At 38.3% G+C, this 18,956-nt stretch overlaps 1 protein-coding gene across 3 annotated transcripts in view; it reads right to left on the bottom strand.

Annotated features, from left to right (window-relative positions):
- Nucleotides 1-923: 923 nt before the first annotated feature.
- Nucleotides 924-18,956, bottom strand: part of PLCB1 (phospholipase C beta 1) — a 673,777-nt gene continuing 655,744 nt past the window's right edge. For 2 of the 3 annotated variants that reach the window (XM_055305255.1, XM_055305265.1), the window contains one exon: nucleotides 924-4,238. In XM_055305255.1, coding sequence (XP_055161230.1) covers nucleotides 4,011-4,238 — 228 coding nt within the window. In that variant the 3' untranslated portion in view covers nucleotides 924-4,010. The remainder of the gene's footprint in view (nucleotides 4,239-18,956) is intronic. The other variant, XM_055305262.1, reaches the window with a different exon arrangement.

Raw genomic sequence — 18,956 nt, 5'->3', positions numbered from 1 at the left:
ATGGGAAGGCCCAGGCCATGTGGGAAGGACATATGTGGGTGTTCCAGCCCAGCTGCCCTGCTCATCTCTCAACTGGCATGTCATCAATAACCAGACATGTGAATAATTCATCTTCAGATGGTTCCAGCCCCCAGCCTTCTGATCTTCCAGTCAAAGTCCTAGACATTGTGGAGTAGAGACACATCATCTTTCTCTGCCTTATCTGAACTCTTGACCTACAAAACTATGAGAGATAAGATATAATTCTTACTGTTTTAAGCCATTGGGTTTTGGGCTAATGTGTAACATAGCAGCAGGTAATGGATATACCGTATATGGGGTGCCTATGGGACATTCTCATAACTCACATGTATACTCCTTTTTTAAAAAACTGAATGTTACAGGGCATTTGGGGGGCTCTATGGGTTAAGTGTTTGGCTTTTCATTTCAGCTAAGGCCGTGATCTCAGGGTTGTGAGATCAAGGCCCATGTCAGCTCCCTGCTGGGCACTGGTCTGCTCTGTCTTCCTGCCCCTCCCCCCAAAATGAATAAATAAATAAATAATCAATGTTGCAAAGTCTTTTTATGTGTCATAAGAAAAACTTACATCAAGTACTCTTGTCGGTTTATCTCCACTATTTATTTGTTGGCAAACCTTTGACTGTTTTGCTTTACTTACCTTCAGTGAGGGAAGGACGGGAGGGTGTCTAAAATGGAAGTAATGGGCAGGTATACCGTCACTCCTGGACGGGGTGGTGGAGTGATAGCATAATGACAGCCGTGCCCTCTGGCACATACATTTCAGCAGCTAGATTTCTTGTACAGGCGCAGGTGGGCTGTGTCAGGGGGGTCCTTCTGCCCCTTAGTTTGAAGCCTACTCCCACTATCCTGCCTGTCAAAAAAAAAAAAAAAAGGCTCTGACATCAAGAAATGACACACCTGGGTTGTGTTAAGAAATTTTTATTGTTTCCTTTGGATTTGTGATGAAAGCACATAAAATTACAAGTGGAAGAAACATCATGCCACAAAATTGCATAGAATTATTACAAAAATGTGAATTACGCATTTTAAATAATTTGAGATAGAAGAACCAGAATATGTACACTTTAAGAGTTTCAAATACTTTGTCCTATCTTTTATTTTTCTTCTGAAAAGGCAAAAGTCACAATGTCCAATCCATCACAAACAATATTTATACAGTGCACAAGCGCAACATTACATTCAAAGTAACGCAAGCAATGGCCCTTTCTTTCAGAATTATTTAATGACTGCTTATCTATTACAGGAGCATTAATTAATGTATGGTGATGTTAAAACGTTCAAATGAAATGTTGAAAACCAAAAAGTCACGGCATGTCATTAGAATTTTGAAAATTGGTGTCCACGGCCAAAATCACGCTATTTGCAGTAGCGTAAGGGTATCAGAGGGGCACAGTCTAATTTACGACACAGCTCTAACTCTCTATTATAGGAGAAACCACGGTACAGAATTTCACACATTCAACACAGAACAGGGCAAATACAGAAAGGCACAAAACTGCACATCATATAGACCCTTTTTCTTTATCTTACTCTATTTCAAGTAATATTAATATTGTTAAATGATAGTATCCTTGTAGTAGTTTCAATGATGCAAGATGGACAGTGTTATGCACTACCGCACGACTGCAAAAAGTGTCATTGTACAGATATAAAAATGTGATTACAGTAAATGGCCAAATACAAATGTATTGCAAAATGACTAGAGTCACTAAGAGAATGAAGTCCAACTACCAAAACAGTTTTGTGTAAGTCAGAGTTTTTCCACTTCTGTCTTTCTCTGGACTAATATGTGATCCGATGTTCAGTAATAATTATCATTGTGTTTGGTTATGATTGCTATTATTAGTTCATTCTTCTGCAACATTAGACAGTCTGTGATTTTATTTATGATAATGTAGCTTTCAATTGTGCCCATTCTTGCTTCCTTACGATTAATGCCTTTCTTTCAAAGTGCAAAAGTAGTATGATTTACAAAAGATTTCTCTTTCAGTGGAAGATAAATTTTATTAAGTGTCTAATCAATACCCCCATGTCCTTCAGATCAAAATATAATCATCTCCAAAGAGGTTGGGATTTTTTCCCCTTGTGTCTTGCTAGATGTGTTTTTTTTTTTAATCACTCTTGCCTAATGTTTGAACTAAGCCTTCATTTTGATTAAAACTTAATTGTGACCTCTACTTATTGCTTAAAGTTAAATAAAATAATTTGCATAAAAATATTAAATTCTTGAAAGACAATTTTCAGGACACAACTAGTTTTTGCATTTTAAAATGTTTCGCTAAGCTACAATCAGACAGGTTTATTTCAAAGTAAAATAAAGCTGTGAGTGTCTTTCTTCAGCACGTTAACTTTAACGTTCTTTGTGTTACTCTCTAAATTATATTTTCCTCTATATAATTATTCTCTCTTACTTAAGTTCTTTCAATAATATTTTTGATAAGTTTTACCATGATATAATTTGTTTTTCTTGTGCCACCCAACATAGAAACTTAATAAAAAGACATAGTTAAGTGAATTAAATGTACATAGTAAATATATAATGAATTTTTTTACGTTAGAATAAAATTGAAATCTGCAGACTTAAAAATTATGAAAGATATTAATAAATTTCCATATTGCTGTCCTATACAGTTTTGCATATTCTATTAAAACAAGCTTAACATCTGATACTTAAAATCCAGTTTTTGATCCTGCAAAATATATATCAAATTCATATTCTAAGCTCTAAATCTATCTCAACTTGCATCAATAGTTCCATCAACTGTTTCTTAGAATTTCAATATCATTTAATAGCCACATAATATAGATAGATGTTTGATCATTTTCTTCTCTAGGTGTTTATCCCTGAATTTGGTGTTAAGTCTTGTGGAAGAGACTTGGGTCATTGCCAATTAAAAAACCACACATCTACACTTATATGCATGTAGGAGTGTGTGTATGCACTTACATGGCTGTGTGTGTACATATATACATGGACATAATATAAATCATTTATATGTGGGTCTGTGTATTCTCTAGATAAATATTCAATCTTTATCTCTATAGTAAAAATAAATGAACCATAAAAAATGTAAGACAGCAAAATAACCACAGGAACCTCTTTACTCTGATTGAATCTCTGCTCAACATACATCGGCTCAACTATTTTTATTCAACCAGACAGACTCTTTGTAGTTATTAATAATCTCAGACCAACAACCAATGAATACTCAGACTTTGAGTGCAAATAGTCAACTCGGAAAGCACACTGCCTGGAAGTGTGTGGCCAATTTGCTCAAGCAACCAAATATGTTAGCCATATTGCTAAGTCTTGGGATAGCTTCACTGGGCAAGGATACAGTCAAGTGACTTTTTTTTTTTCAAGAAAGAAAACCAACTTATTTTGAATCACTATGGTATCTAATAAAGCCATGTCAGCAACAAATACACTGATGCCTCTATGATAAATAAATTAGCAAACTGCAAGCCACCAGTACTTGCAAAGCAAAGGATAAAACAATTTAATATGCATGTTAACTTGAAGATATGGTAGTTGAGGGGCAGTTAGGAAAACAAATGCTCAAAGTTGGCTGTTCGATAGTGTTAAATAGTGCTATGCATTTCTCAAACTATTTTTATTACTTTGAAATACTTTACAACAGAGCTTCAAATAAAAACAGGAGTTTGATTTCCTTCAAAAAAAAAAAGACACTGTCCTTCATTAAATGTCCCATGGAGTCTGGAAGTTGCCTGCTTTGAATTTACTATTGGAAAGAAAACAAAAATCCCACATACATGCACTCTCTACAAGTAGACCTGCCGTAGTGTCCACATAACGCATGGAGCCTGGGCATGAGGATGTTTGCATGGATCCTTCTAGAACTCTCCATTTTGTGTGGATTTTAGGCGAAGGGATGCTTCTCAGGAAGATGCTCCAGGGCAGTGATATTTGTAGTCAGAGAGAGTTCGATGAAGTGGCCATGCATGCTTTGAAGGCCTGGCAGGGACAATCACAGAGGAGTATCAAACTCTTTTCCTGGGTTGTCTCCCTCTAGCTCCTCACTGGAGGGAGGCTTGTGGTTCAGTTTTCCAGGGTCTGAGGCCAGGGAGGGAGGGGCAGAACTGTGATTGCTCTCTTCACTGATCTTCCCTTTCATGGCTTCCTGCACAAACTCCAAGATCTCCAGGGGCAGTCTTTTGAACTTGTCTTGGTACTCTTGCTCCAAGTCCATCTGCAGCTGGGAGACATCAAGAGAGGAGGATGATTTTAGGTCATTTAGTTTTCTATAACCACCCACGGAGAACCTCTTTGGGAGAGATGTACAAAGATGAGGGAGGAATAAATTAATGTAAATACCATCCACTGGTTATCTATAGAGAAGATGTCAAACAGAGTGTAGTTGGACACGTCACTTGTCCATAGCTGAAAGTCAAGTTCAGGTTATGTGTGGCTGTAATAGGGCTAAAGACCTGCAACCGTATAAATACATCCACCACCACCCCCACACACACACATACACAGGCACAGAGGTGAATCTTTGAAAACGTTTACAGAAGTAATACGCAATGATCTGAAGCTCTTAAATTGAAGGGATTGGAAGCTACTGATGGCTGGAGTGCCAAGGTCAGCCATGCATCAGACTGGGGAGAGGGAAGAGGTGGCTGGAGAGGATGGGGGAGCTCTGAGTGGACTTCACGAAGCGAGGCTTCATCCAGAGACTGGGAAGCAACACTGAATACTTCTAGAGAGGAGCTCAATGAGTTCTTAAAAAAGATTTGTTTAGGATAAGAGAAAGGGCATGGGGAGTGCAGAGGGGGAGAATCCCCAGAGGACTCTTGGAGGAGCCCATTATGGGGCTCGATCTCACAACACTGACATCCTGACCTGAGCTGAAACCAAGAGTCAGATGTTTGATTCTGCCCCACCTCATGCCTCTCAATGCATTTTTATGAACTGAACATACTCCTGTAACCAAATTTAACTTCTGTTTTGACTTCTAGTATCACCTCTTTGAATCTTTTCTTTTCATTCTAACTTTATTTGCCTTGTAAATTGCTTTAGCTATCCTATAAACTGTCTTTTAATTTATCTATTTAATGGTCTGGATAATGCCCAGACTTTTAAAAGTCACGGAACCCTTTCTTCAAATACAGAGTTAAATGGAAACAGTAATCATAAAACCAATGAAAGCTGGATGTCTTCTGTGGCTGTGGGGAGGGGCAGGCCAGCAGTGGGTGCTGCCTGCTGGAAAGCTCTGCTGCGCTAAGCCCCCATCAAAACCCAGAATTTTATTTTATTTTATTTTAAAGATTTTATTTTTTTTATTGAGAGAGAGAGAGAGAGAGAGAGAGCGCCTGAGCAAGGGGAAGGGGCAGAAGGAGAGGGAGAAACAGACTCCCCACTGAACAGGGAACCGGATTCGATTCGAGCCTCCATCCGAAGACCCTGAGATCATGACCTGAACCGAATGTAGACGCTTAACTGATTGAGTCACCCAGGCACCTGAAATCCATAATTTTAAATAAAATTCCCTTTTCTTATTGAATGGTAAGCAGGGAATCTAGTCTTAGAAACAGCATGCGAGACTAATGCTTTTTCTGCTCTTAGCTCCAAGGCAGCTTTCCTTGAGACATGTCCTTTAAGAGGACGAATTCTAAGGATTTTTTTTTTTTTTGTGCTTCTCAAATTTTTAAGATTTGTGCACACAAATCACCTGGGACCCTGACATTGTTTCTGATTCAGGAGAGCTGAATGGGGTCCAAGATCCTGCATACCTCAGTGGCTCCCAGGTAATGGCAATGAGGCTGGTTACTCTGGGCACCCTGCTTAACTTCCTGTCCTGCTTCAACTCTGAACTCCTTATTCTACTTTTTGTCTTGATTCTGGCTATATGTTCTCCATTGGAGGCTTCTTGCAGTCTCTGCTACTTTCCCTGCACCTGGACCATCCAGGGTTAAGACAGTGCTTGGGGCATCTGTCCCTCGGTGCTGTGACTCCCTTTCCTTACTCATATTCTGGACAGTGTCAGCAGCATGAGGAGAACACCCTCTTTCGTTCAACCCCTTTGCTCTTTCTTTTATGCTAGAGAAATTCTGCCAAGAGTTAGTTATATAATATAGTTCCATAATCTCTCATTTGCAGTTCTAAAACCCCTAAAGATCTGAAATCCAGAACTTTTTTGTCAATTTGTGGCAAACACATAGACATTAATTGATATAAGGTTATTCATTATCCTTATGTATTTCAGTGACTGTGAATATCTATGCATGGTACTATAGGTTTATCAATTTGTATGACTATGAAGATGGCCAAGCACCCCTCTAGAGTATTATGCTCACAGTATATGCATTATATGTCACTTTCTAAAATCAGAAAAATTATTAATTCCAACAAACAATGACCCCAGCAGTCTCATGTAATGGATTATGGATCTGAGTTACCGTTTTTGTTTTTTTCTCCATGTCAAAAAGTGCCTGATAAAAATGACTCGGCCTAAGTATTGAAAGTCAACTATTCTTCCCAAATATAAAATGTAGGGTATTTACGAACATATTATGCAAGCATATGAATTCTAATAAACCAAGGAGGAAATGCGCTATGAGAAGGGCACTCTTGGGGCTCTGTGATTGACATTGCTACAATGGAGCAAAGGCACCTTCACACACAGCTGCTCCCTCCCTGTTGGGAACAGGTGAGCCATTGAAACATCACAGACTAGAGGACAACGGCCGATTCTTTCCCAGGTACCTCAACAATTTAGAAGGGAATGGACCTTTTACAGTAGTGAAATCTTTTTTTTTTTTTTAATTTTTTTTAATTTTTATTTATTTATGATAGTCACACAGAGAGAGAGAGAGGCAGAGACACAGGCAGAGGGAGAAGCAGGCTCCATGCACCGGGAGCCCGACGTGGGATTCGATCCCGGGTCTCCAGGATCGCGCCCTGGGCCAAAGGCAGGCACTAAACCGCTGCACCACCCAGGGATCCCACAGTAGTGAAATCTTAACCTGGTGTTTGGCAGTTCTCATTAACTACCATCCAGGTCTCATCATTAATTTGTCTCAATATTAATTCAGCAATGCATGCTGTTCAAGTTTGGTTTCTAAGGGATACAAGGAAAGGAAGAAAAGCAAGGGATTTCACATTTAAGAAACAGTAGATTATTGTTTTCCTTTAGGTCACCTTTAACTTTAGACATGTTGTATATTACCTAGTGGTTCAATTTATCTTAGGTCAGTAGTAGACAAGACCCAATGGTGCTAGATAGAGCTGTTTCATTTTTTTTTAAATTTATATATAAGAAAGAGTCTGAAATGTGAGACACTGTCAAATACCTAAAGCTAACATTTTTGAATAATTTTTAATAATCTAATTTTAAAACAATATAATTTTAATAATTATGATTCTATACCCAGTTCTAGTGTTTAAGGTCTTTCCCTGGCATGCCACAAAGCAATGCCCTAGGACACCAGCTGAGTGTCCCATAATTTCACTCAGTTATAATATTATTTACCTGGAGATAGCATCAGGTCCTAACAAGTTCAGAGCTCAGTCCTATAAGGCTGTCCCCCACTTTCACTTCATTTCAGATGTCAGTTGCAAGTCCGGTTTGTCACCTGTGATTCTAACTGAATATAGATTGGCCATTCCAATGATCCCCTCTTTGGGTTTGATTAATCTGCTACAGTGGCTGGCAGAACTCAAATATTTTTTAGTTACTTACTAGATTACAGGCTTCTTATAAAAGAGTGTAGCTCAAGAACAGCTAGGTGGAAGAGATACACAGGGCAAGGTATAGGGAAAAGGGTGTGGAACTACCATGTTCTTTGAGTACCACTCTCTCTGGATCTCCTTCCACATGTTCACCAACTCAGAAGGTCCTCAAACCACATCCCTTTGGGTTTCCATGGAGGCTTAATTACGTTGGCATGGTTGATTGCATCATTAGCCATTGGCTATTGATTCAGCCTCCTGGCCACCTTATCTCCCTGGAGGTTAGTGTTGGGACTGTAAAGTCCAACCCCCCATGGCAAGTTAGTCCAACCCTCCTGGCAGTCTGTCCCCATCTTTAGGTTACCTAGGGCTTTTTGAAAAGTCATCTTATTAACATAACAGAAGACACCTTTGGTTGCTCATCATTTAGGAAATTTCAAGGGTTTTTTTTTTTTTTTTATGAAATCTGTGCCAGGAACTGGGATGAAGACTGAATATGTATTTCTTACTATAAATAACAATATCAGGGGTGTGGGGCAAGATGGCAGAGGAGTAGGGTCCCCAAGTCACCTGTCCCCACAAACTTACTGAGATAACTTTCAAATCATCCTGAAAACATACAAATTCAACCTGAGATTTAAAGAGAGAACAGCTGGAACGCTACAGAGAGAAGAGTTTGCACTTCTAACAAGTACAACTCGTTTTTTAGCCACTCTGCACTGAGCAAAATGACTAGAAAGAAGAACTTACCACAAAAGAAAGAATCAGAAACAGTACTCTCTGCCACAGAGTTACAGAATTTGGATTACAATTTGATGTCAGAAAGCCAATTCAGAAGCACAATTATATAGCTAATGGTGGCTCTGAAAAAAGCATAAAGGATTCAAGAGACTTCATGACTGCAGAATTTAGATCTAATCAGGCCAAAATTAAAAATCATTTAAATGAGATGCAATCCAAACTGGAGGTCCTAATGATGAGGGTTAATGGGGTAGAAGAAAGAGTGAGTGACATAGAAGACAGGTTGATGACAAGGACGGAAGCTGAGGGAAAAAGAGAAAAACAATTTAAAAAACCATGAGGAAAGGTCAAGGGAAATAAATGACAGCCTCAGAAGGAAAAACCTACATTTAATTAGGGATCCAGAGGGCGCCAAAAGGGACAGAGGACCAGAAAGCATATTTGAACAAATCATAGCTGAGAACTTCCCTAATTTGGGGAGGGAAACAGGCATTCAGATCCAAGAGATAGGAGAGGTCCCCCCCCCACTAAAATCAATAAAAACCGTTCAACACCTCGACATCTAATAATGAAACTTGCAAATTCCAAAGATAAAGAGAAAATCCTTAAAGCAGCAAGTGACAAGAGGTCCCTAACTTACATGGGGAGAAATATTAGATTAACAGCAGACCTCTCCACAGAGACCTGGCAGGCAAGAAAGGACTGGCAGGATATATTCAGGGTCCTAAATGAGAAGAACATGCAGCCAAGAATACTCTATCCAGCAAGGCTGTCATTCAGAATAGAAGGAGAGATAAAGAGCTTCTAAGATAGTCAGAAACTGAAAGAATAAGCAACCACCAAAGCAGATCTTGCAAGAAATATTAAGGGGGACTCTGTAAAAGAAAGAAGATGCCCAAAGAAATAATCCACAAAACAGGGACTGAATAGGTATTATGATGACACTAAATTCATATCTTTTAGTAGTAACTTTGAACGTGAATGGGCTTAATGACCATCAAAAGGTGCAGGGTTTCAGACTGGATAAAAAAGCAAGACCCATTTATTTGCTGTCTTCAAGAGACTCATTTTAGACCTAAGGATACCTACAGCCTGAAAATGAAAGGTTGGAGAACCATTTACCATTCAAATGGTCCTCAAAAGAAAGCAGGGGTGGCAATCCTCATATCAGATAAATTAAAGTTTATCCCAAAGATTGTAGTAAGAGATGAAGAGGGACGCTATATCATACTTAAAGGATCTAACCAACAAGTGGACCTAACAATCAAGAATATTTATGCCCCTTTTGAGTTTATCTTTGTGTATGGTGCAAGAGAGTGGTCTAGTTTCATTCTTCTGCATGTGGATGTCCAATTTTCCCAGCACCATTTATTGAAGAGACTGTCTTTCTTCCAGTGGATCGTCTTTCCTCCTTTGTCAAATATTAGTTGACCATAAAGTTCAGGGTCCGTTTCTGGGTTCTCTATTCTGTTCCATTGGTCTATGTGTCTGTTTTTGTGCCAGTACCACACTGTCTTGATGACCACATTTAAATGTGAGACAAGACTCCATCAAAATCCTAGAGGAGAACACAGGCAACACCCTTTTTGAACTTGGCCACAGTAACTTCTTGCAAGATACATCCACGAAAGCAAAAGAAACAAAAGCAAAAATGAACTATTGGGACTTCATCAAGATAAGAAGCTTTTGCACAGCAAAGGATACAGTCAACAAAACTCAAAGACAACCTACAGAATGGGAGAAGATATTTGCAAATAACATATCAGATAAAGGACTAGTTTCCAAAATCTATAAAGAACTTATTAAACTCAACACCAAAGAAACAAACAATCCAATCATGAAATGGGCAAAAGACATGAAGAGAAATCTCACAGAGGAAGACATAGACATGGCCAACATGCACATGAGAAAATGCTCCGCATCACTTGCCATCAGGGAAATACAAATCAAAACCACAATGAGATACCACCTCACACCAGTGAGAATGGGGAAAATTAACAAGGCAGGAAACCACAAATGTTGGAGAGGATGCGGAGAAAAGGGAACCCTCTTACACCGTTGGTGGGAATGTGAACTGGTGCAGCCACTCTGGAAAACTGTGTGGAGGTTCCTCAAAGAATTAAAAATAGACCTGCCCTACGACCCAGCAATTGCACTGTTAGGGATTTACCCCAAAGATTCAGATGCAATGAAACGCCGGGACACCTGCACCCCGATGTTTATAGCAGCAATGTCCACAATAGCCAAACTGTGGAAGGAGCCTCGGTGCCCATCGAAAGATGAATGGATAAAGAAGATGTGGTTTATGTATACAATGGAATATTACTCAGCCATTAGAAATGACAAATACCCACCATTTGCTTCAACGTGGATGGAACTGGAGGGTATTATGCTGAGTGAAGTAAGTCAATCGGAGAAGGACAAACAGTGTATGTTCTCATTCATTTGGGGAATATGAATAATAGTGAAGGGGAATATAAGGGAAGGGAGAAGAAATGTGTGGGAGATATCAGAAAGGGAGACAGAGCATAAAGACTTCTAACTCTGGGAAATGAACTAGGGGTGGTGGAAGGGGAGGAGGGCGGGGGGTGGGGGTGAATGGGTGACGGGCACGGAGGGGGACACTTGACGGGATGAGCACTGGGTGTTATTCTGTATGTTGGTAAATTGAGCACCAATAAAAATTAATTTATTATTAAAAAAAAGAGAAACAAACAAGGGGTGGTGGAAAGGGAAGTGGGGGGGTTTGGGGTGAGTGGGTGATAGGCACTGAGGGGGGCACTTGACGGGATGAGCACTGGGTGATATGACATATGTTGGCAAATAGAACTCCCATAAAATATATATACAAAAAATTAAAAAAAAAGAATATTTATGCCCCTAATGTGGGAGCTGCCAAGTATATCAATTAATAACCAAAGTTAACACATACTTAGATAATAATACACTAATACTGGGAGACTTCAACATGGCACTTTCTGCAAATGACAAATCTTCTAGCACAACATCTCCAAAGAAACAAGAACTTTAAAAGATACACTGGACCAGATGGATTTCACAGATATTTACAGAACTTTACAACCAAACGCAACTGAATACACATTTTTCTCAAGTGCACATGGAACTTTCTCCAGAAGAGACCACATACTGGGTCACAAATCAGGTCTTAACCGATACCAAAAGATTAGGATTGTCCCCTGCATATTTTCAGACCATAATGCTTTGAAACTTGACCTCAATCACAAGAAGAAATTTGGAAGAAATTCAAACATGTGGAGGTTAAAGAGCATCCTGCTAAAAGATGAAAGGGTCAACTGGGAAATTAGAGAAGAATTTAAAAGATTCATGGAAACTAATGAGAATGAAAATACAACCATTCAAAATCTTTGGGATGCAGCAAAAGCAGTCCTGAGAGGGAAATACATCACAATACAAGCATCCCTCAAAAAAATTGGAAAAAACTCAAATGCACAAGCTAACCTTGCACCTAAAGGAACTGGAGAAAGAACAGCAAATAAAACCTACACCAAACAGAAGAAGAGAGTTAATAAAGATTTGAGCATAACTCAATGAAATAAAGATCAGAAAAACTGTAGAACAGAGCAACAAAACCAGGAGTTGGTTCCTGGAAAGAATTCATAAGATAGATAAAACCACTAGCCAGCCTTATTAAAAACAAAAGAGAAAAAATTGAAAAAAAAAAAAAAAACAAGAGAAAAGACTCAAATTAATAAAATCATGAATGAAAAAGGAGAGATCACAACTAATACCAAGGAAATACAAACTATTTTAAAAACATATCATGAGCAGCTATATGCCAATAAATTAGGCAATCTAGAAGAAATGGATGCATTTCTGGAAAACCACAAATTACCAAAACTGGAACAGGAAGAAATAGAAAACCTGAACAGGCCAATAACCAGGGAGGAAATTGAAGCAGTCATCAAAGAAGTCCAGGGCCAGATGGCTTCCCAGGGGAATTCTATCAAACGTTTAAAGAAGAATTAATACCTATTCTACTAAAGCTGTTCCAAAAGATAGAAAGAGATGGAATACTTCCAAACTCATCCTATGAGGCCAGCATCACTTTAATTCCAAAACCAAAGACCTTACCAAAAAGGAGAATTATAGACCAATATCCTTGATGAACACAGATGCAAAAATTCTCAGCAAGATACTAGCCAATAGGATCCAACAGTACATTAAGCAGATGATTCACCATGACCAAGTGGGATTTATCCCCGAGATGCAAGGCTGGTTCAACACTCATAAAGCAATCAACATGATAGATCATATCAACAAGAGAAAAAACAGAAACCGTATGATCCTCTCAATAGATGCAGAGAAAGCATTTGACAAAATACAGCATCCACTCCTGATCAAAACTCTTCAGAGTGTAGGGATAGAGGAACATTCCTCAGCATCTTAAAAGCCATCTACAAAAAGTCCACAGCAAACATCACTCTCAATGGGGAAACACTGGGAGCCTTTCCCCTAAGATCAGGAATACGACAGGGATGTCCACTCTCACCACTATTATTCAGCATACTACTAGAAGTCCTAAGTTCAGCAATCAGGCAACAAAAAGAAATAAAAAGCATTCAAATTGGCAAAGAAGTCAAACTCTCCCTCTTTGCAGATGACATGATACTGAACATAGAAAACTCAAAAGCCTCCACCCCAAGATTGCTAGAACTCATACAGCAATTCATCAATGTGGCAGGATACAAAATCAATGCCGAAAAATCAGTGGTATTTCTATACACTAACAATGAGACTGAAGAAAGATAAATTAAGGAGTCAATCTTATTTACAATTGCACCCAAAAGCATAAGATACCTAGGAATAAACCTAACCAAAGAGGCAAAGGATCTATACCCTAAAAACTACAGAACACTTCTGAAAGAATTTGAGGAAGACATCAAGAGATCGGAAAATATTTCATGCTCATGATTAGAAGAATTAATATTGTGAAAATGTCAATGCTACCCAGGGCAATTTACACATTTAATGCAATCCCTATCAAAATACCATGGACTTTCCTCAGAGAGTTGGAACAAACCATCCTAAGATTTGTGTGGAATCAGAAAAGACCCCAAATAGCCAGAAGAATATTGAAAAAGAAAACCATAGCTGGGGGCATCACAATGCCAGATTGCAGGTTGTACTACAAAGCTGTGATCCTCAAAACTTGTGGTACTAGCATAAAAACAGACACATAGATCAATGGAATAGAATAGAGAATCTAGGAATGGGCCCTCAACTCTATGGTCAACTAATATTCAAGAAAGCAGGAAAAACTATCCACTGGAAAAAGGACAGTCTCTTCAAGAAATGGTGCCGGGAAACTTGGACAGCCACATGCAGAAGAATGAAACTAGACCATTCTCTTACACCATACACAAAGATAAAGTAAAAATGGATGAAACATCTAAATGTGAGACATGAATCCATAAAAATCCTAAAGAACACAGACAACACCCTTTTTGAATTTGGCCACAGCAACTTCTTGCAAGATACATCTATGAAGGCAAGGGAAACAAAAGCAAAAATAAATTGTTGGGACCTAAGATAAAAAGCTTCTGCACAGCAAAAGAAACAGTCAACAAAACTAAAAGACAACCTACAGAATGGGAGAAGGTATTTGCAAATAACATATCAGACAAAGGTCTAGTATCCAAAATCTATAAAGAACTTAATTAAACTCAACACCAAAGAAACAAACAATTCAATCATGAAATGGGCAAAAGACATGAACAGAAATCTCACAGAGGAAGACATAGACATGGCCAACAAGCACATGAGAAAATGCTCTGCATCACTGGCCATCAGGGAAATACAAATCCAAACCACAATGAGATACCACCTCACACCAGTGAGAATGGGGAAAATTAACAAGGCAGCAAGCAACAAATGCTGGAGAGGATGTAGAGAAAGGGGAACCCTCCTGCACTGTTGGTGGGAATGTGAACTGGTGCAGCCACTCTGGAAAACTGTGTGGAGGTTCCTCAAAGAGTTAAAAATAGACCTGCCCTACGACCCAGCAATTGCACTACTCGGGATTTACCCCAAAGATACAGATGCAGTGAAATGCCAGGACACCTGCATCCCGATGTTTCTAGTAGCAATGTCCACAATAGCCAAACTGTGGAAGGAGCCTCTGTGTCCATTGAAAGACGAATGGATAAAGAAGATGTGGTCTATGTATACAATGGAATATTACTCAGCCATTAGAAACGACAAATACCCACCATTTACTTCAATGTGGATGGAACTGGAGGGTATTATGCTGAGTGAAGTAAGTCAATCGGAGAAGGACAAACATTATATGGTCTCATTCATTTGGGGAATATAAAAAATAATGAAGGGGAATAAAGGGGAAAGGAGAGAAAATGAGTGGGAAATATTAGTGAGGGTGACGGAACATGAGAGACTCCTAACTCTGGGAAACCAATAAGGAGTAGTGAAAGAGGAGGTTGGTGGGGGGTTGGGGTGACTGGGTGACGGGTACTGAGGGGGGCACTTGAGGAGATGAACACTGGGTGTTATGCTATATGTTGGCAAATCAAACTCCAATAAAAAATATATAAAAATATTTTAGATCTAAAAAATAAATAAAAAATAACAATATCACAGTAATAATAATTAATTATTTAAAATAATTTTAAGAGGTTTATTTATTTATTCATGAGAGACACAGAGAGTGAGGCAGAGACACAGGTAGGGGGAGAAACAGGCTTCCCAATGCAATACTTGATCCCAGGACCCCGGGATCACACCCTGAGCCACCCAGTTGCCCCTAAAATAAGTTTTGGTTATTGACCCAGTTGTGGCTAAATTACAATTTTAGTGGACTCTTCTTTTATCATGGGGTTTGGTAGCCTGTAATTATATTCTAAACTACTTTAATAAATTAAGATAATTTATTAACTATATTAATTTTATTTATGTTACATGCCATATTTCACTCTTTTAGAAAAGTCATTCAGTTATTAATAACATAATTTCAAAATTGCCTTTATTATTAGATTTCAAATTAAAGCTATCCTTTTATTTATTTTTGTTTCTTGTAAATGGAATACTTGTTCATTGTAAAAAAAAATATGAAGAGCAAAGCCAGAATCTGTTCCCAAAAAGTTCCATTCATCAGGAGTTTAGAATTATTCCAGCCTAGGAATAGGGGTCACAAACTCAGATGTTCGCGGGAATCAGGCAAATCACGAAAATAAGTAGGAGTGGTGGGGAGGGTATGCTCTTTAAAGGGCTAGCAGAAACTCATCTCTAGCTAATGTTTGCAAAACTTGTTTTTCAGGAAAAACCAGAAATTTAAATTTTCATGAAAGATCTGATTTTTTATTGTTGGCAGTCAATTTGAACCATGTTCATGATTTCTGTTGGGCTTGTGGAGGGTTTCTACTTCTGTCCTAGCAGATTTAAATCTGGTTTAGACCAGAAAACTCAGGGATTGGTCTGACTATGCATTTTCAGTTTGGATCCCTCCTACTTTTGCCTCTCCACCACTCTGAGCTTCAGATGGTTCTCCCCGGAACACCAGGCTTGCTCTTGATCATCCTGCTGGGGTTCAGTGCTATTCCATCTCATTTCCAGATTCTGGTTCACATCTTCATTGAGTATTGAGTGTCTACTCTGTGTAACTCAAGCTATAGGCTCTGTGGGAATGATAAGTTAATTGCAAAAATCATAGCAATTCCTCACCCCTCCTGGTACTACTGGTCTTGTCAGTGTCTCTCATCAAAGAGGACAGTTGTATTTTTCATCTTCCTGATTTCATCTCCTTGGGATTTGCTTTGTCCAGTAGAATGTGTCAGAGTGACAACGTGCAGTTCTCAGCCTAGGCCTCAAAAGGCTTCATGTGATTCGGCTCTCACTGTTGGAAGCTTACTGAGCTAGCCTGCTGCAGGAGGAGATATATGACCCAGTTATACCCCTCTCCATCACTTCAAATGACTATCAGACATAAGAGCGAAGCTATTGTATAACAGCCAGCCCTTAGCTGACCCACCAGCTAAACATAGATTTGAGTAAGGCTACTGAGGCCAATTGAGCCTGACTCAGACCAGAGTTGCCTAGCCAGTTCATAGACTCATGAGCTTAGGAAATGCTTACTGTGTTATGCCACTCAGTTTTGTGGGTTTTTTGTTAGGCAGCAGTATTGTGGCAATAACTACCTGATATAGTAGAGGAATTCAAAGGACAGTCATATATGGCCTGGTTCCATGAAGTACTCATAATTTAATCCAGCTGGCACCATCTTTTTATTGCTGTAATCCTAAACACATTCTTGAGGGAAAATCACCATAGGACTGATAGATCTTCATGAAAAATCTGACTTGGGAGAATATGCTTTTTATGGACCTTTTCTATAACATTAACAAACATGAGCTTGCTCTTAAATTTATAAGATCTATTTTTAGGAAATGGGCAAAAAAAGAAGGGAGGATATGGTCAAATTTAATCTCTAATTTTAAGGCAAATTGTTACATCACATTCAAATATTAATAAATAAGGGCATTGTCAGAGTTTTGTTTTTGTTTTTAAAGATTTTATTTATTGATTTGAGAGAGAGAGAGAGAGAGTGCAGGAGCACACACACGCAGCAGGAGGGTGCAGAGGGAAAGGGAGAAGCAGAATCCCTGCTGAGCACCAAGCCCAATGTGGGGCAAGATCCTAGGACCCTGAGACCATGACCTGAGCCAAAGGCAGATGCTTAACCAACTGAGTCACCCAGGTGCCCTCAGAGTTTGTTTTAGTATGGGCTTAGTTTTCTAATTTGACTATCTGGACTCAATTTCTAAATTTCTCAGTTAACTTGATTTTCAAAAGATGTTGCCTACTCATAGCTTCTGTGAACTCTGGGTAGTTAAGCAGGAAAATGCAACACAGTCAAATTCAAATGGTTTTAGCTCTGCTTGAGTATAATGTCCAAGATTTTTGCACTTGGGATGCTATTCTGCCTCTGACATTTTTTTCAACTGTCTTAAAAAAATTAAGGAAGAGATTTTATCTAGTTATGCAAAGTTTTCAGATTCATTAGTGTAAGTGAAGACCCAGGAGAAAGCAAAGTTACTATGAAGGTTAGTTTGCAAACAGGAGAGAATACTCAATATAATGTAAATGTGGCATAAATATAAAATAAGGCACATTATGGAGTTAGTAAAGAGATATAATCAATATCAACTTTCCAAGGAAACAAACAAAAAACAAAAAACAACTGCTACAGCAAAGGCACAGACAGAGATAGAGATTTAGGGAGATCTTTTAGGTCCAACTCAAGTCATTTTGCCCAATGAAGTATATTAAAGACCTTAATATAAAACACAAAGTAAAAAAAAATCTTAGGAAAAAATCTGGGTGAATAATTGAATAATCATAGAGTATAGAGACCTTCTCAAGCAACACAGGAAAACTGTAAGCTACAAAGAAAAAAATTTACTGGGTATGCAGTTGATCCTTAAACAGTGTAGGGAACAAGGCTGCCAACTTCCTGCACAGCCAAAAATCCAAGTCTCATTTTTTACTCTTCCCAGAATTTAGCTGTTAATAGCTTACTATTGACTAGAAGCTTTGCCAATAACATAAACAATTAACACATATTTTAACACGTATTTTATGTTATATGCATTGCATATTGTATTCCTACAATAAAGTAAGCTAGAGGAAATAATGTTTTTAAAGAAAATGATAAGGAAGAGAAAATACATTTATAATACTATGTGGGAAAAAATCCATTTTTAAGTAGACCTATTCAAATGCATGTTGTTCAAGGGTCACTGTATTTATAATATTTACAAGAAGGAAAATGTACATAGCTTTTCACCTAGCAAATCCACATGTGGGAAGGGAATCTGGCCCAGAGAAATGAAAGCACCAACATAAAAGGATGGAAGCACCAAACTTACTGCAGCATTGTTTGAAGAGGCAAAAACAAAACCTACCACCATCAAAAACAAAAACAAACCACAACAAAATAACAGCGACAACCACAAAAACCTTGAAAACAACTCTAATAATCTTGATATTTTGCTACATGTATACATGTACATGTTTTTATTGTCTATCACTCTATTATTTTGGCGAATCATTTGAAAATAAATTTCAGATATCACAACCCTTGATCCATAGACATTACACCACACATCTCCTAAAAATAAAGATATTTTCTTACATTACAGCAATACCTTAATCATGTCAAGGACATTAATAGTAATTCCTTAATGTCGCCCAACGTCTGTCCATGTTCAAATTTTCCCAGTGCTACCTCTCCCAAATTTTCTAGCTTTTTTAAAAACCAGAATTCAAAGTTCTTGCATTGCATTAGATTGTGATGTCTTCCTCTTTTTTTAACACTTGAGTTATTAACAGTTTTAATTTTTTTATGACTTGGATTTTTTGAAGAGTTCTGTTTAATTTTTTTTAAATATTTTATTTATTTATTCATGAGAGATATATTTATAGAGAGGCAGAGACATAGGCAGAGGGA

This window comes from Nyctereutes procyonoides, unplaced genomic scaffold (genome assembly GCF_905146905.1).
Source record: "Nyctereutes procyonoides isolate TBG_1078 unplaced genomic scaffold, NYPRO_anot_genome, whole genome shotgun sequence".
NCBI lineage: Eukaryota > Metazoa > Chordata > Mammalia > Carnivora > Canidae > Nyctereutes > Nyctereutes procyonoides.
The sequence above is the reverse complement of the archived record's forward strand: the minus strand, read 5'-3'. Positions and strand labels throughout refer to the sequence as shown.